This window comes from Oncorhynchus keta, chromosome 28 (genome assembly GCF_023373465.1).
Source record: "Oncorhynchus keta strain PuntledgeMale-10-30-2019 chromosome 28, Oket_V2, whole genome shotgun sequence".
NCBI classification, from domain to species: domain Eukaryota; kingdom Metazoa; phylum Chordata; class Actinopteri; order Salmoniformes; family Salmonidae; genus Oncorhynchus; species Oncorhynchus keta.
The window spans coordinates 28,553,577-28,581,576 of record NC_068448.1 but is presented as its reverse complement, the minus strand read 5'-3'; the positions used below and the strand labels follow the sequence as shown (position 1 = coordinate 28,581,576).

At 41.8% G+C, this 28,000-nt stretch overlaps 1 protein-coding gene across 4 annotated transcripts; it reads right to left on the bottom strand.

The window, feature by feature from the left end:
- Nucleotide 1: 1 nt before the first annotated feature.
- LOC118360969 (E3 ubiquitin-protein ligase TRIM33-like) lies at nucleotides 2-27,969 on the bottom strand. Of its 4 annotated transcripts, none has more exons than XM_052482685.1 (20): nucleotides 27,275-27,969; nucleotides 22,833-22,951; nucleotides 22,560-22,707; nucleotides 21,997-22,129; nucleotides 21,658-21,774; nucleotides 20,170-20,284; nucleotides 19,353-19,499; nucleotides 19,042-19,159; nucleotides 18,279-18,595; nucleotides 17,764-17,949; nucleotides 17,043-17,252; nucleotides 13,126-13,267; nucleotides 11,986-12,049; nucleotides 11,581-11,743; nucleotides 4,774-5,186; nucleotides 3,963-4,086; nucleotides 3,465-3,539; nucleotides 2,932-3,084; nucleotides 1,281-1,331; nucleotides 2-739 (listed from the first exon to the last, which is right to left on the bottom strand). In XM_052482685.1, exons 1-20 carry the CDS (start codon nucleotides 27,831-27,833, stop codon nucleotides 515-517), a joined length of 3,579 nt encoding a protein of 1,192 aa, XP_052338645.1. In that variant the 5' UTR covers nucleotides 27,834-27,969; the 3' UTR covers nucleotides 2-514. The 4 variants fall into 4 exon arrangements, with proteins under 4 accessions (XP_052338645.1, XP_052338644.1, XP_052338646.1 ...); XM_052482684.1 differs by having other exon boundaries at nucleotides 18,279-18,599; nucleotides 19,043-19,159; XM_052482686.1 differs by having other exon boundaries at nucleotides 18,291-18,599; nucleotides 19,043-19,159.
- Nucleotides 27,970-28,000: the final 31 nt, after the last annotated feature.

Here is a 28,000-nt window from a genome sequence, read left to right as displayed (position 1 = left end):
ATTGACAGTAAATATTTGAACATATTTTATTTATTGGTGAAAGACCAAACAATCCACTGGTTTTCCTCATTTGGTTTTTCTTATTTACAGCCGGTAAAATATTTCAAACACAATACAAATACTTGTTAGGTAATTCATGTCAAACTTTATAGTACATTAAGATTAATAGTGGGAATGGGAGTTTTGGATATTTTATAAAGCATGTTTCACAAATATTATCATAAATGATAATAGAAAAAAAGACTACTGCAAACAAAACACTTTCAAATCTGTACAAGCATTTTCTCGAACATCCATAAATTCCCACAAAGGAAATGAAGGCGTGGAACTTCCAATATGTCTTTAAAAAGTCCAGTTTGCCAGATACAGACTAATTTAATTTCTATTTTACAATAAGTAAGAGGCAAAAAATAAAAACTTGTAAATGTGTACAATAGGTCTTGCATTTCAGATGAGGAAGACAAAATCCTTTCACTTCTCTTGACCTTTTATTTTCCTTTTTTAACACTGATTCTCACTTGATGTGAAGCATCTTTTCATCTGTTTTTAACCGCTTGCGTTTAGGCTGCACAAACTCATCCTCTGAGTCTTCTGTGAGATCTGCCTCCTCTCCCTCTCCAACTGGGGCCTCCGGCTCCTCTGGTACCTCAGGGAAACTTTCGTCTGGGTATAGCTCCAGCAGCCTCTCTTCAAAGTACAAACTCACGGCTTTCCCTGCCTGCGCCACCTCTGAGTCCGCCTGCCAGGTGGGAAGGAGGGGGAGAGTATGAGGAAGGTGGGGTGTGAGGGCACCATTTAATAGGAGGGATGAATGGGTAAGGAATGGGAGGGGAGGAGATGGAGCACACTAGTGGGTTAAAGGTCCAACACAGCTGTTTTTTTCTCAATATTAAATAATTTCTGTGTAACAATTAAGTACCTTGGTGTTATTTTTTCTCTCCAATTAAAATGGTAAAAAAATAAACAATTAGCTTCCTAGCAAAGAGCAATTTCTCAAGCAAGAATTTTGCTTGGACTGTCTAGGAGTGGTCTGAGTTTGGAAAACTGAAAACTAGCTGTTTTTGGCAGAGGTTTGGAACTCTTTCTTATTGGTCTAAACAAATTTACTCAATCTTTTCAAACAGCTCTTATACTTCAAAAAGGCATTATCATCATTTTCACAATATTATTCTAACCTCATTGTGGAAATGCAAATAAAACACAGAAAACCCAAATTTTTAACATAGTGGCACGGTGGGCAGCCTAACCTTTCCCCTCCATGTGTATTAGAAACAGCTTACCTGCACATTACTCTGTTTCTCCTCATCATATACCTGGATTATTCGAGACATCTAAAAAAAGGGGTGATAACAGTAAAATAAAGACAAAAAGCAGAAAGGGGGGATTTCACAACAGACAGGTTATAGGTAACAACCATGTGTACTGTCACTACCCTTGGTCTTTGGGCCTAAGTAAAATACACCCCTTATTGAACTGGTGTCCAAATGTGGTGTCTCTCATCGTCATTCCTCCATAAACTTTTGTTTCACTTACTGTCTGTCTAACTTATGGAGGATGCCGTTGCAGACCTTGCTTAAATCTAGCCATTACATTTCCCAACTAGTCTAGTGTCTTTACCTTTGGTCTGTCTTTACCTGGCTGCTTCTGCCTGTTGAATTCTGAACAGCAGCCATGGCCTTGCTGTGGGTCCTGGCATATTCCTGGGAAAGACGTCTTTCAATTTCTGCTAAATTGGCTAGTAACTTGACACTGACAGTCACATCACTGATACCTAGTAAGTGTCTCTTCAAATCTTAAGTTTGCATATATGACCCATTGTGCTGGACCGTTGACTAAGTCAACTGCAACCAATAGAAAACCTTTTAACATTACCTCCACAACTCAGTCCCTCATTGATTCTCTCAAAACAAGGTAGTATATTGGTCCCCTCTTTTCCATCTCAAATCACTATTGAAAATCTAAATCACAAAATTCCTTGTAAATCTTTTTCCCCCTAAACACATCACTTGAAAACATGTCCAGAGAGATTAAATGAAGTAAACATTGACACCATATCAAAAAGGTCCAATGCAATGAAGAGCCCACACACGGTACAAATTTTGCATTCGAAAAGTCCAAGTATTTGTGTTAGTATCTATTGAAAATATACACGTTAAAAGGAAAATTCCATCCTCAAATGATCTTCTGCAAAACGCAGCATCATATGACACAAAATATACCACAGGCTGTATTTCTGTATTTTTACAGTTATACATCTTGAAAACGTGATTGCTGACATGCAAAGCATTGTGACTAACTACATCAACAATGGATTAATGAAACAAATACTAAGAGATATTAAAGGAAAACTCCACCCAAAAACAATCAAGTCAAAGACAAACAATCAATCATTGATAGAAACGGTTAGCTATAATGAATACAGACAAAACGGAATGTATTAGCATTTTAAAGGTAATCTCTGCAAGAAAGCGGCAAGTTATTTAGAATGACAAAACTGTCTAATATATTGTGACAATAATAGTTCAATGCTTTATAGATTCGCTTGTTTTGTCAACTCATAAGTAAAAAAAATCAAGGAGTCTTATGGTAGCAGGCTCTCTAACTGCTTACAAGATAACTGACCAGGAAGACATTAAATTAGAGGCCATGAAAATATTCAGGTTGGATAATCGGCACATAGGCTAAATATATTTGCAACACCACAGTCACAACAAACAGCCCAGTGTGAGTACCCAATAACTGCATCCGGTCATCCAACATTAATCCCTGCGGGTGCCAAAGCTCATGCAAAATGGTGTGATAAGGATATCAACCTTCTGCATAGTGCATTTCCACTGCCCGCATACAGTATTAATGTGCATGTGTTCTCCTGCATCCATTCAACTATCACTCAGCCCCATCTCATCATGCATGGAAGTCATGCCCACTCACCTCGTTGTATTTGGCACAGTTGCTGAAGACCAGGCGCATGTCCGAGACAAACTCTATGGGGCTCTGGTAGTGCTGGACGTGCTTCAACTGTAGCTTCTGTTTCACCAGGGTCAAGTCCATGGGCTTCTTGATGATTTTGTAGTAATTAGGGATCTGGTGAGAGGGGAACACCATGGTTAGAGAGCCATATTGGATCATTAATTTATTATACAGAACATTATGGTTATAGCCACAATGCTGAAGTAAAGTGGTGCTGTGGGTATAGGGAAGTATCCATAAACCAACCAATCAAATGTATTTATAAATACAATATATATATATATTTTTTTTTTAATCAGCAGTTGATACTACGTGCTTTTACAGAGATCCGGCCAAGACCCCAAAGAAAGCAATGGCAGAATCAAGAGCACAGTGCCCAGGAAAAAGTCCCAAGAAAGAAGAAACCTAGATAGGATGTACTCTAGAGTACATGTGGCCATCCAGGTCAGATAGAATACAGGTGGCATTGCCTTTCACAAGCTTGTGATACTTACAGAGGGAGGGACAGGCTCCTGGAACCCCTCGCTGAGCTCATGGCAGAAAACGTTCAGCAGGAGACGCTCACACCTCTGCAGAGAGAGAGGGAGACAGACAAAGAAATAGAGCAAGAGAGAGGGTAGAGGGGCAGTTATGCAGGAGAACATTACACAACTGCTTAACATTCCTCAGCTAGGAGAGAGAAAGAGAGACAGATGAGGAATGTGTCCCTCTGCCTGAACACAGCAAATTAAGATGAAATGAGTAGCGCATCAAGATTAATAAATACAAGTTTTCCGTAATTCACATACTCCTTACTAAGAGAAGTGTACTAAATGAATTCATACTGATTTACTCCTCAAATGTGAGGGCATCTAAAGTCAACTGAAATTCACTGATAAAAGTAGTAGGGAAATGCAGTGGCAGGAGCAACTACTAATACTATGGGAAAGTCCTTTCAACTGTAAGCAGGGAAAGCCATAATCTAGGTATTACAGATGGATGGTTCCACTGACCCTCTGGTCCTCAGGACTCAGGCCCTGCTCACTGGTGTCTTTCTCGCCACGAGGCTCGTCGTCAGGCTCGTACTCCATCTCCGGGCTGGCCAGGCTCCGGCAGAACGTGCACATCCACTCTCCACTGAGGGGGGAAACAGAGAGAAAATGTGACACAACAACCCAGATATATAGGCATATATATATATATATATACAGATAGCCGATGTGTGGCAAGCTATCAGCATCCAATGTTAAAAAGGGCCTATCTTTTGAAATATGAATGAAAATCATTCTTGGCCTCCCGGGTGGCGCAGTGGTTAAGGGCGCTGTACTGCAGCGCCATCAGAGTCCGTGGGTTCGCGCCCAGGCTCTGTCGTAACCGGCCGTGACGGGGAGGTCCGTGGGGCGATGCACAATTGGCCTAGCGTCGTCCGGGTTAGGGAGGGCTTGGTCGGTCCTTGTCTCATCTCGCACCAGCAACTCGTGTGGCGGGCCGGGCGCAGTGCGCGCTAACCAAGGTTGCCAGGTGCACGGTGTACCCTCCGACACATTGGTGCGGCTGGCTTCCGGGTTGGATGCGCGCTGTGTTAAGAAGCAGTACAGCTGGTTGGGTTGTGTATCGGAGGACGCATGACTTTCAACCTTCGTCTCTCCCGAGCCCGTATGGGAGTTGTAGCGTTGAGACAAGATAGTAGCTACTACAACAATTGGATATCACGAAATTGGGGAGAAAAAGGGGTTTAAAAAAAAAAAAAAAAATCATTCTTATTCTGACACTTAGTTAAAGCCATCCTGTGTGTACGCATGTAGTGTTAGATCAGTGGCTCACCTCGGGGAGCACTTCAAGGTGGGGATGTGACAGGTGATGTGGAAGACTTTGGGGCAGCGGTCACAGCAAAGCAGCTCTCCCCCGTTGTTGCACACGGCGCACCAGTCCTCGTTGGGGTCATCATCCTTCCCTCCCGCCCCGCTCTGGTTGGTCCCCATTGCAGTGCGTGGAGTTCGCAGGGTAGCAGGCCCGGCTCCCTTGCTGTTGGTCAGCGGGGCGTCTGAGGCCTTAGTGGATGGGCTCGTGCTAGGGGCTTTGCTAGGCCCGTTGGCCCCGCTGCAGGCCTCCTGGTCCTGGGGCTCAGTTTTGACGTGCTCCCCCAACTTCTTGAGGGCGTCCTGGACAGAGGAGGCAGAAGCCACAGAGCCCAGCACGGGGAGAGGGGGAGTCCGGCTGATCTCTGGACTACTCATCTGTGGGACAGATACACACGTTAAAAAAAGCTGAATGCTTTCAAGTGGGTTAAGTACATTGATAATTCTGGTGTAGCACCAAGAAGTGAGGCCGAAACTTCCTTAAAAATGTTAACCTCTCACCACTACCAATAACAGGAGAAGATATCATTTTTTGGGAGGGGTATGGTCTTTGTGCCTCTAACTCACTCATCCTTATTCATGATTATCTGTAATCATGGTAGCCTCCACATTAAATGTAGACGTGTTCGGGAACATCTATTCTTATCTACAATAAATGTGACTCCAAAATGACAATACATTATTCACCATTCACTTCCTATTAAAAAATGTAAAAAACTTTAGTTATGTCAGTTAAGAACAAATTCTTATTTTCAATGACAGCCTAGGAACAGTGGGTTAACTGCATGTTCAGGGGCAGAACGACAGATTTGTACCTTGTCAGCTCGGGGGTTTGAAATTGCAACCTTCCGGTTACTAGTCCAACACTCTAACCACTAGGCTACCCAGACATATAGGCAAAGCATAATCTGAAACAACCTAAACAAACTGCAAATGCATCCAACACGTTTGTCATAAGCTTGACATAGTCATGGTGTGCAAGGAATATGGGACCAAATACTAAACTTTTGACTACTTTAATAGTGGGCCGGTTTCACAGACAGGGCTTAGATTAAGCCAAGAGTAGGCCTTAATGTGTACTAGTTAAACTAGGACATTTATGTAGCTTTCGTGAACGTGGCTTAAATTTGGCTTAGTTAGTCGGAGACTAAGGAGTTCTGGATGGAGTAATAGTACTTTAACGTAGGTCTAAATGAGAACACCTGGGTTAAGCTTGACTAGGTTCAGTAAGAGTACATGCTGTGGGTCTAATGGTGCTCAAAAACCCAGAATGGAATAGAAAACACCATTACTGGTGTTAATCTTGAGACAAAAATAATGACAGAGGCAAAAACTATTTGTTAAAAAAAACTTTAGCGAGTATGAAAAAACACTACTAAAACAAATGTCAAACCATGCAGTTATTGAAAGTAAAAACCATACTACTGCTACTAAGCAAAAGGAAAAGAGTGGTTGGGCTGCAATTTGCAGTGAATTCAATGCAAATGAAAATGTAACCAAAAGAAGAGGAGGACAACAACTTCAGGTGAGATATCTTCATTATTATCAGTATTCCACGTTTCTCATATTCATATTTTTGTGACATCACTCTGCCTTTATAGAACCTTACACTGGCTTTAAAAAGAGAGAATGCAGAGATCAGAAGAGAGCAATATACTACTGGTGGTGGACCTGTCTGGAATAATAGAGCACCAGCAACCTCGATGGTATACCAGACGTTTACCATTTGGACAGTTCAGATGAAGAACTGAGCACAAATGGTACATATACCAAAATAAAGTAAATTGGTTACTTCCTTTGGTAAATATATTTCATTGTCTGTGTCAATCTTTATTCTTCTTTCATTCTAAGGACCATATGAGTTTATTTGTGCTTCTAACGGTGTTCTTTTTCCAGAGGAAAGGAATGTGAACATGTTGGAAGAGCCAGTGCACAGTGAGTGTGTACCTTCCACATCTGCTATAGCATCTGCTATAGAGAAGATGCTGCCACCATCTTTCAGCAGAGATTAAAAAGATGACCATGCATGAAAAGTTAGCCAGAGAATTTCACGAGCATAAAATTAAATACCTGAAGGAAGAACATGAAGTGAAATTGAGAATTCTACAGGTTGAATTGGACATTAAGTTGGAAGATAGAGGTATGAGCCAAACAAATATACAGTAATGAGACAATTGTGATTACCAGTCATGGTGAACACAATATGGTATGTAAGAAATACCTGTTTTATAATTAGGATATTCATAAGTGTGAGTATTTAATCACCACAAACTACATTTAAAACTGGCCTTGGTTTAGTCACTCATTTAATTATGCTGCATTGCACCATTTTAATTTTGTACAGAACAAACATTACCAAAGCAAAAATAAGCCAAAATGAATACATTACATATTTAAATGCATATCATCTAGTTGAAGTGCTGCAATGTGAAAGCTTGCAGAATCTTCTTGGCTTGAAACAGAGTGTACTGCGTAAAGACTGGAATCTAGTGATGCACCGATAATTACATTTTTGGCCGATTACCGATATCCAATATTTTTCTTGACAAAAAAACCTGATACCGATAACCGATATTTACAATTTTAGTGGCCTTTTAAGCATTCTAGTACAGTTAAATAGTTAACACAAACACACATAGCGGTTAAAGGCACATAGGGCTGTGCACAATAGGCCCAGCGTCGTCCGGGTTTGGACAGGGTAGGACGTCATATTGTAAATAAGAATTTGTTCTTAACTGCTTTGCCTAGTTAAATAAAGGTTACACACACACACACACACACACCAAAAAGTTATTTTGTTGGCATTTACTTATGTCCCCATTACCAATAAAAACCTATTTCTTTCACTTGCTGTGCTGTTTCGTTGTTAATTTGTTCAGTCATTTCATTCTCAACCAGGATTTCTATAGAACGCCGTTTGGGCCTCCGTGTGTCAAAAAATATACTATTTAACCTCTAGTGACACCCCATCCCGTGAACGGGACCGTTGTCATCATCCGACACTAATTAGCATAACACAACGGACATAAATCTTCCTAGAAAATATTCCTATTCATGATAATCACAAGTGAAATATATTGGAACACAGCTTAGCCTTTTGTTAATCACCCTGTCATCTCAGATTTTCAAAATATGCTTTACAGCCAAAGCTAGACAATAATTTGTGTAAGTTTATCGATAGCCTAGCATAGCATTATGCCTTGCTAGCAGCAGGCAACCTTGTCACGAAAATCAGAAAAGCAATCAAATTAAATTGTTTACCTTTGATGAACTTTGGATGTTTTCACTCACGAGACTCCCGGGTAGATAGCCAACGTTCATTTTTGCCCCAAATATTATTTTGGTAGGCGAAATAGCTCCATTTGTTCTTCACGTTTGGCTGAGAAATCGACCGGAAATTGCGGTCACGACAACGCCGAAAAATATTCCAAATTAGCTCCATAATATTGACAGAAACATGGCAAACGTTGTTTATAATCAATCCTCAAGGTGTTTTTCAAATATATATTCGATAATATATCAACCGGGACAATTGGTTTCTCAGTAGAAGCGATTGGAATAATGGCTATCTCTGTATTTTATGCAAGAATTTCTCTGGGAGCATCAGGTGACCACTTGCGCAATGAAGCCGCCTACGGGTATTCTTCAACATAAATGCGTAAAACTACGTCACTTTGCTGTCGACACCTTGGGGAATACGTAGAAAGCGTATTCTGGTTGATGGGGCATTCACAGCTCAATGGGGACGCATCGGAACGCAGGGCTTTCAAAAGATGAGTCACTTCCGGATTGGATTTTTCTCAGGCTTTCGCCTGTAACATCAGTTCTGTTATACTCACAGACAATATTTTTACAGTTTTGGAAACTTTAGAGTGTTTTCTATCACAAGCTGTCAATTATATGCATATTCTAGCATCTTGTCCTGACAAAATATCCCATTTAATTTGGGAATGTTATTTTTCCAAAAATGAAAATACTGCCCCCTAGTAACCCCCTAACAGGTTTTAACACTATTTGATGTGTCAAATACGCTTGTTGACCAATCAGGACCTGAATATGACTGCACGTCACATTAAAATTTTAAACCGTTCATAATTTTTTACGTAGTTATTACACATAGATTACACTATCACTCGTATTTCATGTCACAATGATTCATCGATACGTATGCTGGTAAAGTTGTCTCGCGCACCTACAGTGCTGGTCCTAAAAAAAAAGCGAGCTAGCTTGTGGATGCAACCAATGTTCTTCCCCAAAAACATAGCAAAACGACAATCTGTTTCAGGAGCTATAGTTAGCTAGCTAGGTGTCATCATCTAAAATAACCCTAATTTATAAGACAGTTCTTACTTGATTAATAGTGGTTGGACCCATCTATGTGAAGATAGCCACAATAGTGGACTTTGCGGTTAGCATTCAAAATAAAAGTATGGCATAATACTATTTGTATTCATTTGCATCACTGTCAATGGCATACTTTTATTTATTTTGAAGACAAACAGCAAATTCCACTATTGTGCCTAATCCAGAACCTGGTTCAGTAAAGACCTCACTAGCCAGATGAAGCCAGCTGGCTGCTTATAACATTAGTTTTGGGCAACAGGGTTAAGTAACTGGCTAGCTATTTATTTTCATTAACTGAAGTTCAATTTCAATAGGCAAACAACAAGTGGATACCTAGCTAATACTTACTCACAAGGATTCCCAAATCATTGCTAAAAATAATGAAAATTACTGCAGTTTCTACAGGTTATTGTTTTCAGGCTTGTTGTATTGGTGCTAGCTAGGTACTAAGCTAAAGATAGCTACCCCAGAAGTTGCGGTCAAACAAATTATGCTTTATTACCAACGCGGTATTGTAAACACATCATTCGTGGCCGGTGTTTGCAGACCTTTTTGTACAGCTTTGACACGCAAAGACCCAAACGGCGTTCCATAGTATGTTTGTCGTGAAGCTAATAGCAGTGATGCTATTACTGTGTAACTCCGGTAGGGAAACATCTGAAAAACAGCGCACTTAGTAATGTGTACCAGTGCTCAACCAGTCGGCGAAAGCCAACATCACCCACAACAGAGAACGGTTGATTGTCAAGGGCAATGAATTCCATTATCTTGGCTTTAATGGATTTCAACTTTGAGTTGTCTCGCTGAAATTGTGTTCCTCTTTCAAATGACTGCTTGACTTGTTGACTGCTCGATCCACACAGCAGACATTGTGGGCTAATTTAGGAATGCTGTGTTGCACGTATAGCGCAAAATTTTACATGCCATCATTATGTCATGTACCTACGTTATATAGGTATGCACGTCAGCTTTGACATCGGTTTTGCACGTTGGCGTTAAACTAGACATTGACATTTGTAGCGAATATCATCCGATTCTGATGTGTTCACCAATATATCGTGCATCCTTACTGGAATCAATTTTTCCATTCTCCAAACATACGCTCGACCATCCCTCTCGATATGAGCTCTGTTGTATCTTTGCTGCTCAGCTGTTGTGGGATTTATGTATGGAGTGACTAAAAAGTTACTCTGACCTATCCACTGTCACCAAGTAGTAGTCCACTATGTTGTCCTCTCTGAAACTGAGCACATAATGAAGAGTTGAGAAAAATCCTTGAATCGTGAGTTGCACCCTTCCAACGGGTAACAATGTTTGGAAAAACTAAATTAGGAGTGCCTCCACCTTGAACATTGATGGAAAACCAGTTCCTACGGTTCCTGTAGACTCCTCAGCATCAGGAGATTATGGACACTTGATGGGAACATGACATCCATCTATTCGGCCATTCACTCCTGGAAAGTGCCAATATCGTTGGGCTTGGCCAGCAGCATCAGGAAACTTGATGTAAAGACTCCTCAGTTCACAAATGGCCCTGCATACTTTGAACTATTTTACACACAGTTGCATCACTGGCACCACACAGATCACCAGTTTCACGATGAAAGATTATATATATATATATTACAAAAACCTCAAAGTTATCATAACTTGGAAAGAATTGGGTAAAGACCTTCCTCTTTGAGACAGAGAGGAAAGTCTAGGCTCAAGCAAAGATGCATCTCCAATGCATTTTTTTTGTACATATGAAAGCGGTCTCGAAAAGCTATTTCATCAAAGTAATTTAATGGATTACTCCTATCCACAAGTACTCATCTGGCTGGCCTCTGGAGTGCATGTTGGTCTTCATTTAGATATTCGAAATAGTCCATCCTCCCTCACAAACAGTACTAAGCAGAAGTTAAACCTGCCTCTTTGAAGGATTAATTTAAGATACAATTTAGTCCTAGAGTACCTCTAATCCTCCCTCTTGCAATCGGCTTTGTTTAATCCAGAACAAGCTAAATCTATGACTATTTTAAGATAAGTCTGTGCAAGTCGCTTTGCGTTAAGACAGCTCAAACAGTCATTTTAGTCTGGGACTAGGTTTAAGCCTCGTCTGTGAAACCAGTCCAGTAAGTGAATTTGTCCAAATACTTGTGACTTCTTCAAATGGGGGGACTAGATGCATAAAGTGCTTTCATTTCTAAACAGTAAAACAGATATGTAAGAAAATAGCCAGGTGACATTCCTTACTGTCACCTCATATGAAACATTTGATCTCAAATCCAAAATGCTGGAGTATAGAGCCACATTTAAACATTTTAGCTTCACTGTCCAAATAAATAGAGGAGAGCATACATAGCCTCAGGTACATAGATACCTGCTAGATTAAGATCAAGGTACTGACAGGGTAGGTGAAAAAGCTGGGCAGTTAGAGATGTGTTACCATGCACGCGCTCCTCCCTCCATCCTTCACTCGTTCCGTTTTGACGTTGGAGGTGGTGGTTCCTGAGAAGCCACAGTCCTTCTCAATTCCGGGCTCCTGCTTGACTTTGACCTGCTGTTCCATTGGGGCGCTCGCTGGCACTGGCCTCCCCGCAGAGCCACAGCTGAGGACACAAATGTACACACACACACACACACACAGAGTCAAGACCTCCATTACAGTCATCCATATACTTTTACATGTATACCAGTGAGATGAGGACTCATTGTTTAGGAGTGACTCTATGGTACAATATCTGCATTGCTACCTTCTGTCCATCCTATGGATGTTCCACAGCTTTATGCAATAGTGTCATTTCAACTTTTTGAGCAGAGTTCTAGTATTAAACTTGTGTATCATCATTACCTGCCCCTGCTTCCTGTGCTGGAAGTACTGGATGGCCGCACGGGCGTGTGGGAGTTTGATAAGCCTGTGGGTGGGAGATAGACAGAGAGCAAGGAAGAAGCAGTAATTAGGATTGAATATTTTCCTGAAAATCCTTCCTGAGAAAATTGCAACCATACCGGTATTCCTGTTCAAACTGGAAATGCTAATTAAAGCAAATAATACCAGCAGATAAAAAAAAAAAAATCGGGCATGATTATAACACTGTAAATGGAGAAATATGGATTTGAATCTAGCTGTTTCTTGTTGTATTTGCCACAATTTAATCAACTCAAAGTTCTGTCAAAGACACCACGCTATTTTGTTGATTTAGGCCTACAATATTATGAGGTTATTAGCCAACAGCCTGGTGAAAATTACATTCATTTTAGCTTACCTTTGACTGAAAGATGTCAGCCAGCTTGTTGGCACTTTTCTCTCCCCTTGCATCTGGCTATCAAGGGAATTTCAGAAGGTTGCGGCCGTTTTAACTTAATGATAACCCGCTTATTGTGGAGACTGTCACAGGGAACATTATCCAATTCCAGCTAAACAAACATAAGCAAATAGGCCTAGTAGTGGAGATTCAGCAGCACCATAGTAGCAGAGATTTGTGAATGTGGAGATTGCCTTCAGTAACTGCGTTGAGACATTGCATGAAGCCTACACATGATAGTCAGCAATGCAATTTATAAAAGTCATGCAAGTTGCTCAAGTGATGTTTTCTATTGGAGATTTTACGTCAAGTAGGCTTAATATGGTAGGCTGCTAGCGTTGTGATGACTAGTCTAATGTATGAATGAAGCCAGAGTTGATATGTCCGGTTCATGCAGCTATTCGCACATGCATATTTTGTATTTTTGCTTTAGTGCGGCATAAAAATGTTTATATTATTATTCCACAGGACCGTTCAATATATTTCTTGGGAAACGGAAAGGGGTATGGGTCAGGAAGTCCAGGGACACCGCTACTGAACTCCAGCAGTAATATAGAAGTCATGAGATACAAACGATTATCTTCGTAAAACGTGACAGTGATATGAGCAGTTGTTTTTGACAAATGATTTAAAATCATAGATGGGATTGAAGCTGTGTGCGCGTGTGTGTTGTAGTCCTCCAGTACCTGAGGAGCCAGGTGAGTGTGTGGAGAGTCCCGGGGAGGGGTTCATGTCCACGGGGGGCCACAAGCCCAGCTGAGGGTATGTGCTGGCTGAGATCCAGCGACTCAGGAGGGCGTCCAGACTGCTGGAGCCTGCATCTTCCAGCTGATGGCGCCAAAGCATCCAACCACAGGAAAATAACACCGAATTAGTGGTCGTTTTCAGCTCACCTTGGGAACATTGCTGATGAAGATCACCATGTACAGTGCCTAGTGAAAGCCTAAACACCCTTTGCACAGTTGTCACATTTGTCTCGCTTAAATTAAAATCTAACAATGGATTTAAAAATCAGGATTTTCCCCAACGGATCTACACAAACTAGTCCACACTTCAAAATTATATACATTCTTGGAAATAAAAACAAAGACTTAATGATAGTATTAGGTCTCCACAACCGAGTCAATAATTTTGCCAGAAATTACTGCTGTAAATCATTTTGAATACAGTTCCACCAACTTTCACCGACTAAGGCATGATTTCCACAATGTTTTTACCTGGGCTTTGCCCCTTTAACAAAACTCCCCAGTCCCTGCCGGTGACAAGCATGCCCATATTAACATGATGATGCCACCACAATTCATGAAATATATGAAAAGTTCACTCTGATTTCGGATTTGCCCCAAACCTAAAGTTATGCATTTATTTTAAAAAGTAAATTTGTTTGCCATGTTCTCTTACAGTATTCCTTAATGTCCTTTTTGCAAACCAGAAGGATGATTTGGAATGGATTTTTTTATGAATGCAATGTTGATCCATCCACAGATTTCCCTCAGCTCAGACAATGACGTCTGTGGCTGTTTTAAACCCCTAGAGTCGATGTACACCGCTACATTGGAATCTAATTAGCTTAAGCTAGAGATATGTTTTTTTTTTTGCATGGGCTGCAACTCAATCCACTGCACACGCCAATGTTGCCCATCCACATCTGCGGTGAAAGGTGGCAGAGCTAGATCTGTGTCTGTCAGACCATGACACATTCCAAAACTAGTCTTCTCGTGAAGACATCGGTAGCATCCAAATGGTTTGACCTCTCTATTGAAAGATAAGACTCTGACGAACACTGTGTTACTCCCCGTTTGCTCTATGACCCCCACAAGCGTCACGGGACTCGTCTGAAGTCGGTACATCCGATCTGCCAACTTCTGTCTGTAGAGTCTGAACCGTTCAGGCTACACACTAATATGACCCCTCCATGGAAAGGTCAGTCTCAGGTACATGTTGGTTGTTTTACTCTAGGACGCCCACAAGCCTCACAAGACTAATCTGAAGGTAGCTGGGTACCATTTTTTTTTTTTAATGAATGGAAGTATATATGGAGATAGAACACATTGAATAACAGCTTCTATGGGCTAATAGCAGTAACGCCAAATTCAATGTTACATCAAATAAATTATAACTTAAGGGATCCTAAAACTCAAAATCAAATAGCTAAATGATCCTTGGTATGACCATCTTAAAAAAATTCTAAATGTTAGCTTAATAGTTCCCATTCTCTCCTTTAACGCAGTTATGAAGGAAGGTCAGATCCTCTCAGTAACCAGGTGACATGATATACCACCAATAGCTTAATTACTATACTCAAAAGGGTATTCAGTCTATTGGAATGATTTCGTAACCTCCCTTGATCTGTACCTGTCTACAAATTCATCCCTGACAAGTTTTTAAAGCACTTTGGTGGCTTTGACGTTATTTTTTATATATTTTTTTAACATTTACTATACATCTGAGGATCCTTAGATACAGAATAAGTTATTCAAAAATTATGAAAACCATATACTTTTGCACACAGACGGACCCAATTAAAGTAATTGTGTGATTTTCTTACTGAAAAAAAACTTGCTTCTGAAATTATTTAGATGTGCAACAGAGAGTAGTGTGTATATACCTACGCAATCAAGATACACACCCCCCCCTCAAAAAAAAATGTTATTTTACTTTGTTTGTGTAGATCATTGAGGTGTAGATCATTGGGGGGCGAAATCCCAATTCAAAAAAGGTTTTGATTTTCAATACAAAATGTGACAACAGTGCAAAGGGTGTGTAGACTTTCACTAGGCACCACATTACAGTTCACCGGAGTTGAGCCATGTTCCAATTCCACTCCCTACCCCCTTCCCCTAGCTCCTTCAATGAGCAACAATAGGAAATTACCAGATAGGTATAAAGCAATGGCAGAAGTTACATTGAATATTAATCATACAGTGCATACGGAAAGTATTCAGACCCTTTTCCACATTGTTACCTTACAGCCTTATTCTAAAATGGTTTTCAATCTATACACAATACCCATAATGACAAAGCGAAAACAGATTTTAAAAACATAAATACCTTATTTACATAAGTATTCAGCCCCTTTGCTATGAGACTCGAAATTGAGCTCAGGTGCATCCTGTTTCCATTGATGACCCTTGAGATGTTTCTACAACTTGATTGGAGTCCATCTGTGGTAAATTCAATTGATTGGACATGATTTGGAAAGGCACACCTGTCTATATAAGGTCCCACAGTTGATAGTGCATGTCAGAGCAAAAACCAAGCCACGAGGTCGAAGGAATTGTCTGTAGAGCTCTGAGACAGGATTGAGTCGAGGCACAGATCTGGGGAAGGGTATCAAAAAATGTCTGCAGCATTGAAGGTCCCCAAGAACACAGGGACCTCAATCATTCTTAAATGGAAGAAGTTGGGAACCACCAAGACTCTTCCTAGAGCTGGCCGCCCGGCCAAACTAAGCAATCCGGGGAGAAGGGCCTTGGTCAGGGAGGTGACCAAGAACCCAATGGTCACTGACAGAGCTCCAGAGTTCCTGGATGGGAGAACCTTCCAGAAGGACAACCATCTCTGCAGCACTCCACCAATCAGCCATTTATGGTCGAATCGCCAGACAGATGCCACTCCTCAGTAAAAGGCACGACAGCTCCCTTGGGAGTTGGCCAAAAGGCACCTAAAGAACTCTCAGACCATGAGAAACAAGACTCTCTGGTTTGATTAAACCAAAATTGAACTCTTTGGCCTAGATGCCGAGAGTCATGTCTGGAGGAAACCTGGCATCCCTATGGTGAAGCTTGGTGGTGGCAGCATCATACTGTGGGGATGTTTTTCAGAGGCAGAGACTGGGCGACTAGTCAGGATCAAGGGTAAGATGAACAGAGCAAAGTACAGAGAGAACCTTGATGAAAACCTGCTCCAGAGCGCTCAGGACCTCAGACTGGGGGCGAAGGTTCACCTTCCAACCGGACAACGACCTTAAGCACATAGCCAAGACAACGCAGGAGTGGCTTCGGGACAAATCTCTGAATGTCTTTGAATGGCCCTGACTTGAACCCGATCGAACATCTCTGGAGAGACCTGAAAATAGTTGTGCAGCAATGCTCTCCATTCAACTTGACAGAGCTTGAGAGGATCTGCAGAGAAGAATGTGAAAAACTCCCCAAATTCAGGTGTGCCAAGCTTATAGCGTCATACCCAAGAAGACGAGGCTGTAATTGCTGCCAAAAGTGCTTCAACAAAGCACTGAGTAAAGGGCCTGAATACTTATGTAAATGTAATATTTCCGTTTTCATTTTATTTTGATAAATTTGCAAACATTTATAAAAAACTGTTTTTGCTTTGGTGTTATGGGTTATTATGTGTGGATTGATTACGGAAAAAAACAATTTAATCAATTTTAGAATAAGGCTGTAACGTAACAAAATGTGGAAAAAGTCAAGGGGCCTGAATACTTTCCAAATGCACTGTATTAATCATACCTATCCAATGAACCCCAGATCTACAAAAAAGCAAAGAGGTGGGGCCAGTAGAAAATGAGTGGGATGAGAATGGCAGCAGGTATGGTTATATATGAAGGTACGTGACATGTGCCTGCTCCCTGAGCGCTGTGTACCTGAATGGGAGGGATGTCTGGTAGGCAGGGCAGGTTCTCTGGGTTGGTGACAGAGGGTATGAGCTCAATGGCACCCACTATGGGGCTGGCGGGGCCACGGTGGGCATGGGCACTAGCCATGCTGGCACTGGTGGGACTGGTGGGGTTGGCAGCGCTCACGTTGTGGAGAGAGGCCACTGGGAAGGGTCCAGCATGACCTGGGTTAGAATGCTACAGGGAAAGCGAGATGGAGGGAGGTCAAAAACTACAGATTAACAACAGAATTAACTATTCATTATTGTTAAATTCTACCAGGTCTACGACGTGCTGAAAGGTCATTTGGGAAGCATAATCACTAATCATGCCCATGCAACACAAAACACAACTACTATTTAAGTACAAGTAGAAAAAGTGCCAAACCCCTGTTAGATGTAACAAACGAAACCTGTGGTGGCTCATCTCAGAATCTATAGTCAGCTAAACACAAAAAGGTACCCATACATACACACTCAGTGAAAATTCTACTACAAAATGGCAACAGTATCGCCAATCAGTCATACCGGTTTCTGCATAAAACATTTATTGTTTACTGTATATGTTACTGTTCTTATTATTATAAGGATGTTGTCTTTCTGATCAATTTCCCTTTTGGGGAGTAATAAAGTATATATACACCGCAACTGAATTCATCACAACAATTTTTTATCCCCTAAGGGATATAATGTGAGTGGTGTAGTCTGACCTGTCTCTGCAGCTGGGGCTGCATCATGGCGGGGTACTGCTGGCCATTGGGCATGCGTGGCTGGACGCTGGGGCTGGGCATGCGGCCCTGTCCCGGGGCCAGACGCATGTGGTGGGGGGGGTACATGAGGGGACCGCCGTTCATGGGGCCCCTCTGCTGGGCCTGCATGCTGATGAGGCGCGGGGGCTGGGGAGTGACAGTTATACTTTTACATAAAAATGACATTATAATGAACTAAATCCTTAGAGCAACAGATAATACTCAGTACTACTATAGTTCTACTATGTTATGCCTATATAAATATTTTCTATAAATAAAAAAGATTTAACCTGGCTTGACAAATGTACGCTATCGATCAGTGACGTAATGATAACAAAATAAACACTGATCACAATTTGCGGTGAGTAAATTAATACACCCTATATCCACAATAGGTGGGTAAACAGTGTTTACATACATTTACCCTTCACTACACCACTGCTATCAATGGGAACAACGGTACCCCAACAGTCTACCTGTTGCTGTACCATCGGAGGTCCACCCTGCCTAGGGTGCTGCTGGGACATTTGGGAAGCAATACGCATCTGCTCCTGGATCCTCTGTTGGTGCTGCTGTTGTTGCTGGTGTGGTTGTTGGTGCTGCTGCTGCTGCTGCTGCTGTTGTTTCTGCTGGGCGAAGGCTTGCTGCTGCATGTGCTGCAGCCGGAGCTGAGCCAGGTTGATCTGCCCTGGGTGTTTTCCGTGGCCTGGGTGGCCATGGCCCGGGGAGATGGGCCCCACCATAATGTTGGGAGGGTGCTGAGCCTGGGGCATCTTCTCAATCACCAGGTTCCCTACAGTGGGAGGGGGAGAGAGGGGAGGCTAAGAGTAAGTGACTGAGTGTATGAAGATACCCCTAGACCAGGGCTGTCAAACTTATTTTACCCTGGGGGCCAAACAAAAAAAGTGTTATATTTTCTCACTATCAAAATTTGAGGGGAAAAATTATTCTATCCAGTTTTTTTATTCGATGCTCCCTGACTGTCTAGTTTTCATTTGGGTGATTATTAGGGAGCTGGACACAGTCAGGAAACTATGAATGTACGTCCATTATCATTACTACACAGATTCCATTTGGTTTTAGTAATTTTCATAAAGTATATCGAGTTCGGCCCCCCCCACATCTCCTTTTCTATTAAATGTTTTACACTGTACCATCACTGACCAGAAACAGGATGTCCTTGCATGTATAGTAGTAAACCACCAAAACCCCATCACAGTCAAAGGGGGGTCCTCTCACCTAGGTTGACCACATTCTTAGCCCAGAATGTGGGGTCACAGAAGAAGCGAACAGAACCATTAGCCTGAGGCACTGGTTCCAGTCCAGCCTTCAGAACCTTGCGCAGCTGGTAGATGATCTGAAGAATGAAGATATTGGGATGTCATTTGTTTGCAGATACTATATAGACAATATACAGAGGATCGATTTCGGATAGGGCAACTGTCATAGCATCCGCATATTATAGTGCACCCTTTAGCCTTTCGTCATGGAGAATATGTCATGGCGTGAGCTTTTCCCTGAGTGTGTGTGTGTTTATCTGTACTCCGTACCAGCCTCTTGCTGTAAAGCAGGGCGGTGCTGCTGCCGCTGTTAATGGCAGAGTGGGTAAAGTTGAGCACGTGGAGGATCTGCCTGGCCAGGTTGGCGATGTCTGTCTGCTGGGAAAACAGCTTCATGCTCCTCTCCTTAGTCACACTCTGGAGGACCAAGGGACAAACAGTAGGGAGAAACGTTACATTTTAGTCATTTAAGCAGACGCTTTTATCCAGAGCAATTTACAGGAACAATTTTCAGGGATTCGAACCAGCAACTTTCCGGTTACTGGCCTAAAACTCAAAAATGCTATGCTACCTGCAGCCCACTAGGCTACATGCCATTACCAACAGGCATCCGCCTATGTGATTACTACGTAATTAGGGTAAACCATAACCCCTTTGTTATTCAGTTAAAACAGTATCCAAATAACATCACAGAATATACTTCCCATCATCTGGCAATGTCGGAGCAAGATTAAATTCATAGTGATTCATTTGTATTCATGTTTCTCAATATATAGGCTTAGATACAGTTCATTAGTATTATATAGTGATGAAAACACTGATGGAGCATTTCCGAGCCCTAGCCCTGGATTAAACATCTCCAGATTAGTGACATTCTGTGTATAATGCTCTTAGGCCCATTTTCCTAGAGCCAGATTATGCAGATTATGCCTAGTCCAGGACTAGGCATAATCTGCATAATCTGGTTCTAGGAAAATGGGCCTGAGAGCATAAATAGTTATACACAGAATGTCATTTTTTTTCAATTCTAAGGGTTCTGAAGATAAGTTTAAATGCATTCCTTACATAGGTTCCATTATCGCCTTACCTCAAGTTGCTGCAGTAAACACTTGCCCTTCTTGTTAATTTCATTGATAAGAGTAAACACAGCTATCTTGATCTCATGCTCCACCTTCCTATGGGTCTCAGTAACTTCCTTTAGCCTGGATGGAAACAGACACAGACACTCAAACTGGAAACACACTAATAAACAATAAAATAGCACTTTTAGTAAATGCTGTGCAACTACCAGCATGCGTTTACTGTGAACACTGTAGCTGTACCCGCTTTAAGTGGCCAATTAGGCTACTGTGACTATTTGATCATAATGTAGGCCTACCAGAGTGGCCTACCATCAACAACGGAGAAAAATGCTTCCTATAACATTTGAACAAGGAAATAGCTGTTCTATCATTCAGCCTACAGTAGCAGCCAATGTGTGGTGTTCAATGTATGCCTACATTCCATGAGACTTTTGAAAAAAACATGCAAGGCTTGACATTACCCTGTTTATCCGCTTGTCTTTCAGACAAGGTGACAGAAAATCTTGTTGTGTTTGACGCAAGAAACCACTATACAAAGTAAAATGCATTATTATTCCCATACCATTATTACAAAGAATCAGACCAATTTTACTACTGTCTGCCTATTGGCTACAAAATACAACACTGCCCCTTTAAGGAAAAAAAAGAAAAAAATGACTCGCTTTTCAAAGCACACGTTTCGTGCTCTTGTAGGAAGCAAAAACTCGCCTATTGCTGACCACAAATGATCTATCTGGGCTAATAACTCACTAACTAGCAAAGGATGAACAAAATGTGCACACGTGGCTACATGCAGCTCTCGCTTTGACCTCAAAAAAAGCGCATCTACTCATGACCGCTCATGCTGTAAACACAGTTCAGTGCAACGTAAAATGGCACATATCCATATATGGTAATAGTCTATTTGCATATAGGCCTACTGCAGCTCTGATTGGTTATTCCACACTGGTCTGTGTGGAGTACGGGCTGAGCCATGCATGTTACTGCAATAGAATCCTACTCAGATGCATTCTGCCTACAACAAAATCTCTTTCATAGTTAGTTTAGGTATGTTGCATTGAAAGTGGATAGTATTGCATTGATTCATTCACACATCCACTGTAAAGTATTGCATTGATTCATTCACATTCACACATCCACAGTAAAGGGAAACTAACAGGGAAAACTCTAGAAAGTTAAGTGAAGTTCAATCTCATGCTTTTCTCCGTGGGCTGGCAGTCCCGAGGGAACTGCGCGGCAGTCTCGGGGCTACTACGCACCCGCGCACAGCTTAAAGGGTACATTGGGAGGGGAAATTTTCCTCAAATCATTAACAAACCTGTATGAAATCGCTGTAGGGTTAAGCGCCCCTAGCATTTTTCCCACTCTGGTTAAGATTAGGATTGGGGGACAGGAAGCTGGTTCTAGATTTATACCTAGAGGAAAGTTCACCCTGCAGCTATGAAGTAGCATAGCAAGACACTTTCACAGAAGAGATGGGAATGATGCTGTACCTGCTTGTCACGTGAGCGTGAGAGTAGTGGACATAGGTCTTTTTCTCCTGCAATTTGGCCATGTGTGTCTCAATGAAGCCTTTCTGGTTCTGGAAGGCCTCCTCCAGAAATTGGTACCTGAGAGAGGAGAAACTTTGTTCAGCACAGAACACTTGGGCTTAGATCACTGGACTAGATGCTGCTTTTCTCATTGTGCCCTATCCTCATTGGCGATATGTGAATGTAACACAAAACCAGATGCATTACCATCCACCACCACCACCGACTAGAATCCACTACAGATTTAGATTTCCTATTCTAAAGATCAATCATGTGCTGGCTATGCACTGCATGTACTACCTGTGCTCCTTGTGCTCCAGAAGTTGGCAGTCCCGACAGGTGAGTGTGTCACAGGTTTCACAAAAGAGTTTCAGGGGCTCCTGTTTGTGGACAGGACAGAACACAGGTCTCTGACCCGACACACTTACAGACTCTACAGAGACAGAGAAAAACAAACGAAAGTAAGTATGAAAGAATTACATTTTGTGATTGGGTAGAAAAAAAGTTAAAGTATGAGAGAGAAAGAATAGAAGAGAGATACATAAATTAATATTTCATAAAAGTCTGATATAATCACAATATATAGTACTGCATGCCAGCTATACTGAGACCCAGCAGGGCCAATCTACTATTGGAACACGCTGACTGATTCTGCAGCATGGTTGCCATGGCAACAGCAAATCAGCTATGAAGTTAGGAGGCCTGGTGAAACTACACCGTGCTATGAGACACCAATTGCCTACACCAGAGCCTTCTACTTGCAAATAGAAAGCGCTGGCCTACACATCCAACCATGTCAAATTTTCAATTGATATTCCTGGGTACACATTACATATTGTGTTTAGGTTTGTAGGACAGTTTACCCTCAGAGACGTCCTCTTTCTTGCGGATCTTGTGGTCCTTGGTGATTTTGACCCTCTGGTGAGCCTCGATGCAGGTCTTGCACAACCACTCTCCACATTCTGCACAGAAGCCTATGGTATCTGCGTTGTCCTCACAACTGGTGCACATCTGAATGAGTCAAAACACATGACCCCACTTACACACATACTTAGGCTAGGCTACATCCAGCTGATAAAATGGGAGCTTGTATTAATCAACCATCCACTTGAATATAACTGGATTGTGTGGTATACCTGTGCAGATTTTTCATCTGAAGTGTTGGAGGCCTCGGTAGTGTCCTTGACAAAGTAGTTGTCAATGATGTCGGTCTGTTTGCAGTCTTGACAACAAACTATGCACCGCATCACATTCACTAGAGTAGACAGAGGAAAGATACAAGAGAGAAGCACTGGTTAGGCCTATAGAAATGTACAAAGAAAACATTTGAAATCAGCAACCCAGAAAAAAAACAGCATTTTCTCACTAATTGTTTTCATACAGATACTACAGAGGTCAGAGGCTATTCAAAAAGCTTAAATAGAAAAGAGACGAATGCAAATCATCAAACACATTAGGCATCAGAAGCTGGTTCAACTACATAACATTTTTTAAATTAATCATTTGTCCCGCCACATTTTCATTTTACCTTTATTTAAGGCAAGTCAGTTAAGAACAAATTCTTTCAATAATGGCCTAGGAACAGTGAGTTAACTGCCTTGTTTGGGGCAGAATGACAGATTTTTACCTTGTCAGATTCGGGGATTCGATCTTGCAACCTTTCGGTTACAAGTCCAACACTCTAACCACTAGGCTACCTGCCGCACAAACATTTTTGATGAAGATGAGTTTGATTGTATCTAAAAATCTGAACTGTATGGAAAGACTGGTTCCTGGGTAGCCTTCTTCGAGAAATATCAGCCGTGTCAGTTTTTTGCCATTTACAATTGGTTGGTACTTAAACTTAGTAATAATAAAGATGTTACAATTGAATTGGTAAGTACCATATGAATAGCGGAATACATAATAGGGCCTAAGTAGGTGGGTGCTACACATTGGTGGTGGATGAGGCAGTTGCCCATTGAGGGTTGGGAAAAGAGTAACATAAATCCATTAAATTATTATTATTTATTCTGATTCACCCCAAATGTCCTATTATTTTCAACATTTCTGAATAATGAGGTTGCTATGCTCATGCAGGAAATGTAAATCAGTGAGCTATATCATAAGAGAGCAATAATATGCATGATGAAAATACATAACCCTAAATGTTGAATACATAATCCTTAACTACCCCACACTTAACTCCCCTCAACTCCCTTAAACCCATCAATTAAATCCCCCTGTACATCACTGGATGCAGCACAAACCGGTTTGAGCCAGTCTTTCCCGGCTCAGGCTGCACACAGCCGGTTTGTGTAAGCCCCAGCTGCAGGGGGCTCTGAGTGATTGGCTGTGAGTGCAGCTGGAGGGTTTGTGAGAACACACCAACAAGGCTGATCTGATCTGCCACTGCAGCTGTGACACCTTCAACTGAGGCAAGTCAGGGTGCATGCGCACAAACAGTATCCAAATGCATAATCTATTTCATGGTCGGTACTGTTACATTATACCATTTATATGACCTAAATAACAGGTGAAGCAGAATTTCATGCATGAATGTCTGAAATTGTAACATAGCTATCAGACCTTTTTAGTAGCCTACATGTATGTGTATGACACTGACAATTGTGTACCATTAGTCCATGTTTGTTTATTCAATGGTTAGGCCCTCCAGCAACAGTCAGGCCTACTGATCTACATTAAATTTAAACTACAAATGATCAAACCTTTATTTAACTAGGCAAGTAAGTTAAGAACAAATTCTTATTTTACAATTACAGCCTACCCCGGGCCAAACCCTTCCCTAACCCGGACGACGCTGGGCCAATTGTGCGCCGCCCTATGAGACTCCTGATCAAGGCCGGTTGTGATAAAGCCTGGGATCAAACCAGGGTCTGTAGTGACGCCTCTAGCACAGAGATGCAGTGCCTTAGACCGCTGCGCCACTCGGGAGCCTTACTATTAATGCCACATTCACATAAGCAAATAACCCCAAATATAATGTAATGTTGTATGATTGGCCTAACACTTAAATGTGTAAATAAACAACATATAGCTTCAAAACATGTTTAAAACCATGATATTGATTTCATGAACTGTAATTCCTTGCATCCATAGTTCAACCATTGAATTCGAGTTTCCCCCCAACCCAATCCCTCAGCTGTAAATAGGCTATACCAAACCAAGTGGCGATTTTGTTCTTTTTGTAGACTTGGCACACAAGGAAATTTGAGATGGCATTAAACAGTTAGACCCAAGTCTTCTGCTCTTATTTAGGATTCTGTATTTATGTTTTACATTGAAATCATCCGATCTTAGCCATGTTGATAAGACAAAGTGGGTCATAATAATTTAAAAAGAAAAAAAGAACAGCCCTTGGGTAGTTCAGACCACAGTGGCCAAAATGCAATCGGCATTGAATAGACAAGGCATAGTCTGGTCCCATATCGTTTTTTGTGTATAGCCAACCACTATGGAAATGGTCAATTCTAAAAGTTTGCTATGTCAACGACCATAGGGTTTGGCTGCAATACTCACAAACAGATCTAGGAGGACCAGACTAGTCTAGGTGTAGGCAGAAGTGTCATAATGGCATCTTCCAGAATGCAATGGGGGCTGACAAGCAGAAAGGGTAGTGTTCCTGGGCCATTATCAAGTGTAGCGTAATGGATGGAGTCAGACATGTTCATCCCATGGCCGTACGACATGTCCACCAATAAAAATATGAAAACTAGAAGGCCACAACTAAAATGGGAAACATTTTACCTAGATTTAATGCCAGAAATAATGCTGGAATTATGTGTTCTTGGTTGCCCATGATCTTAACCTAGGCCTTAATAACTTGTCTGTAAATGAGTTCTGAATGTCAATAGTTAGCCTAGGGTTAATGTATCAAGAACAGGTTTACTAGAATTGACCATTGATAGAGTAAAAGTAAATAGTAATCCACATTTTTGACAAGTGAGAAATGGGCCTAGGCCTAATCATTATATCAAGCTGGAAAAAGTTGGTTGGTTGATTTCTTTGGACATAACTGGCTATATGAAACAATCTGATTCGGAAAAAATCTGCTAAATTATTTGAATTAGTATAGCTGGAAAACATTATTTCTTCCCAGCAAACAACCAAGAGTACCATATTTCATCAGTCATTTAATTTGTCAATGGCATTATAGGCCTATATCTTTGAGGTCCAAATGCACTTGGATGTCCTCAAACATTATTTGGCCTAGTCCACAAGGATCAATGCACCAATATCAACTACACAGACCCGTAGCTATCTAGGTTATTTGGTTACCATAGTGGTGGACTCAAAGAGCCCCTCAGGCTTGAACATCTGAGAAAACAAGCTCTTTTCCATGTCCACCAATTTTCCATAATGTTTACTCCCGGAAACCTTGCTAACAAAAGCAAAACAAAATGTGTGTTCTGTCTGAAGACATGCACACACCTATGACAATCATGTCACCCGGTCCCAAAGCCACACCATAACAGAATTTTGGGGGCTTACCAAATATGAATGTGGCTTGTCTTTATGTGGGCATTGTAGTTCTGGTGTAATTGTCATGCAAGTATAATGCTCGGTGGATGGACACATTTCCCACCTTGAGGAAGGATGGAGAAACTGAATTTTGGGTCTTAGGCCAAGGCTCTTTACAGATAAGACAAACTGAAAATAAGTATACTGTGTTGCACATGTGACATTCAATATGAATACTCTTCTGGCATAGACCTATCAGGCCCAGGGGCTGTTGATTATTCAGTATGCTATGTTGCATTACCATAAGGAGCTGTTAGGCCCAAAGTGAATCATTATTGTAATGAGTCACAGTAAGTAAAAGAGATCTATCGCCATATGACGTTTGGTAATTAGTGGAAAACAATATTATCATGAAACTTTCCATTAAGTCGATTTATTTGCATATCATTATGCTTGCTGACCATTTGGCTGCTGCCTGGTACTCAATACTTATACACAATTGCCGGTACACATCTATAGCCACTTCAATCAAACAGGCTACACTCACCTTAGTCCAATATTGGACTAAATGAGCCTAACGTTACTCCTTAGTCCAAGGACTTTGCATGTTCTGTTTAAAGGGCGAATTTTCTCTGGAAGCCAAAACAGACAAATACTAAATATTAACGTGCATCGACTCTAAATTTCAGTACGATTCTAGGAACATAACATTTTCTATTTTCATATAAAAAACATTTTCACAAATGCAAAATACACACTTACTGTACACGGTTTTAACAGTTGAGGCCGACAGTATTTTTCAGTGACAACCCGTTTGTGGCATCCGTCTTCCGTTTACACACAGGTGTTCGGAGACGCTAGCTAATTAGCACAGGTAGTCAGTCCACTCTGTCTTCCGTAAACAAGCGCTGTAACAGGAAATATGGCCGTGTGGGAACCCTAACCTTATAAAAATGTGTAAGGTGTGCTTTCAAACCCGTACTGCAAGTGATGTGCGTTAATGTTCAGACCGATCGTGGCGGCTCTTAACAAACCCCCCCTACAGAAGACGCCTTCGTCCAATGACTTAACTGTTAATGTGATGGAACTGAGAGTCATGATCAAGGGCTACACTCACCTATGTGGGTGTCTGGCTGTCCGTTCGGCCCGGGCACCTGTACGGTAACTTGTCGCTCTGGCTGGGGGATACATTTCAAGCAAAATGAGTGAAGACAGGGTAATAGTTTGGGTTCACAGTCACGGGTCTGGAGACTTTGTTTACACACAGCGCACGTATCCATAAGGTTTATTGGGGTGACGGGGTTGGCTGGTGGAACCGTCGGCGGTGGGGACATTTCGGTTGTGAATGTTGGTGAGGTTCCAGCAATGTCCCCAGCACCCGAGGACTCAGTTGTACCCCCATTGGTGTTCCCAACTGGGCTACTGCTTGTGCTGCCTGCCCCCCCTGCGCCCGCGCTGTTGCTGCTTGCGTCCCCTCCTCCACCAACGTTAGCGGGTGTAGGCATCTGAGAAACATTCTCTTGGGATAGTAAATCATCTCCTTCTTTCGAATCGGGCTCTATGACAATCACCGAATTCACATCTTTCAATTCGGGGTCCCCACTATCCTCTCCCCGTGGTTCTGAATTTAATTTGGAAGCGCTCTCCATATCCTCTTCGCCTTTGTTGTCCGCCATCTTCCTTCCTCTTTGAACCGGAGAGGCTACAGACACACGCCTGGTGCCCAAATTGATGACGCAGCCGAGAGTCGAGTGTGGAGACGAATGGATTCGGTTCAGTCAGTCGTGCTGATAAGCCCTTACCAGCTAGTTTATGCTGGCAACAACAGCAGCACGGCGCAAGT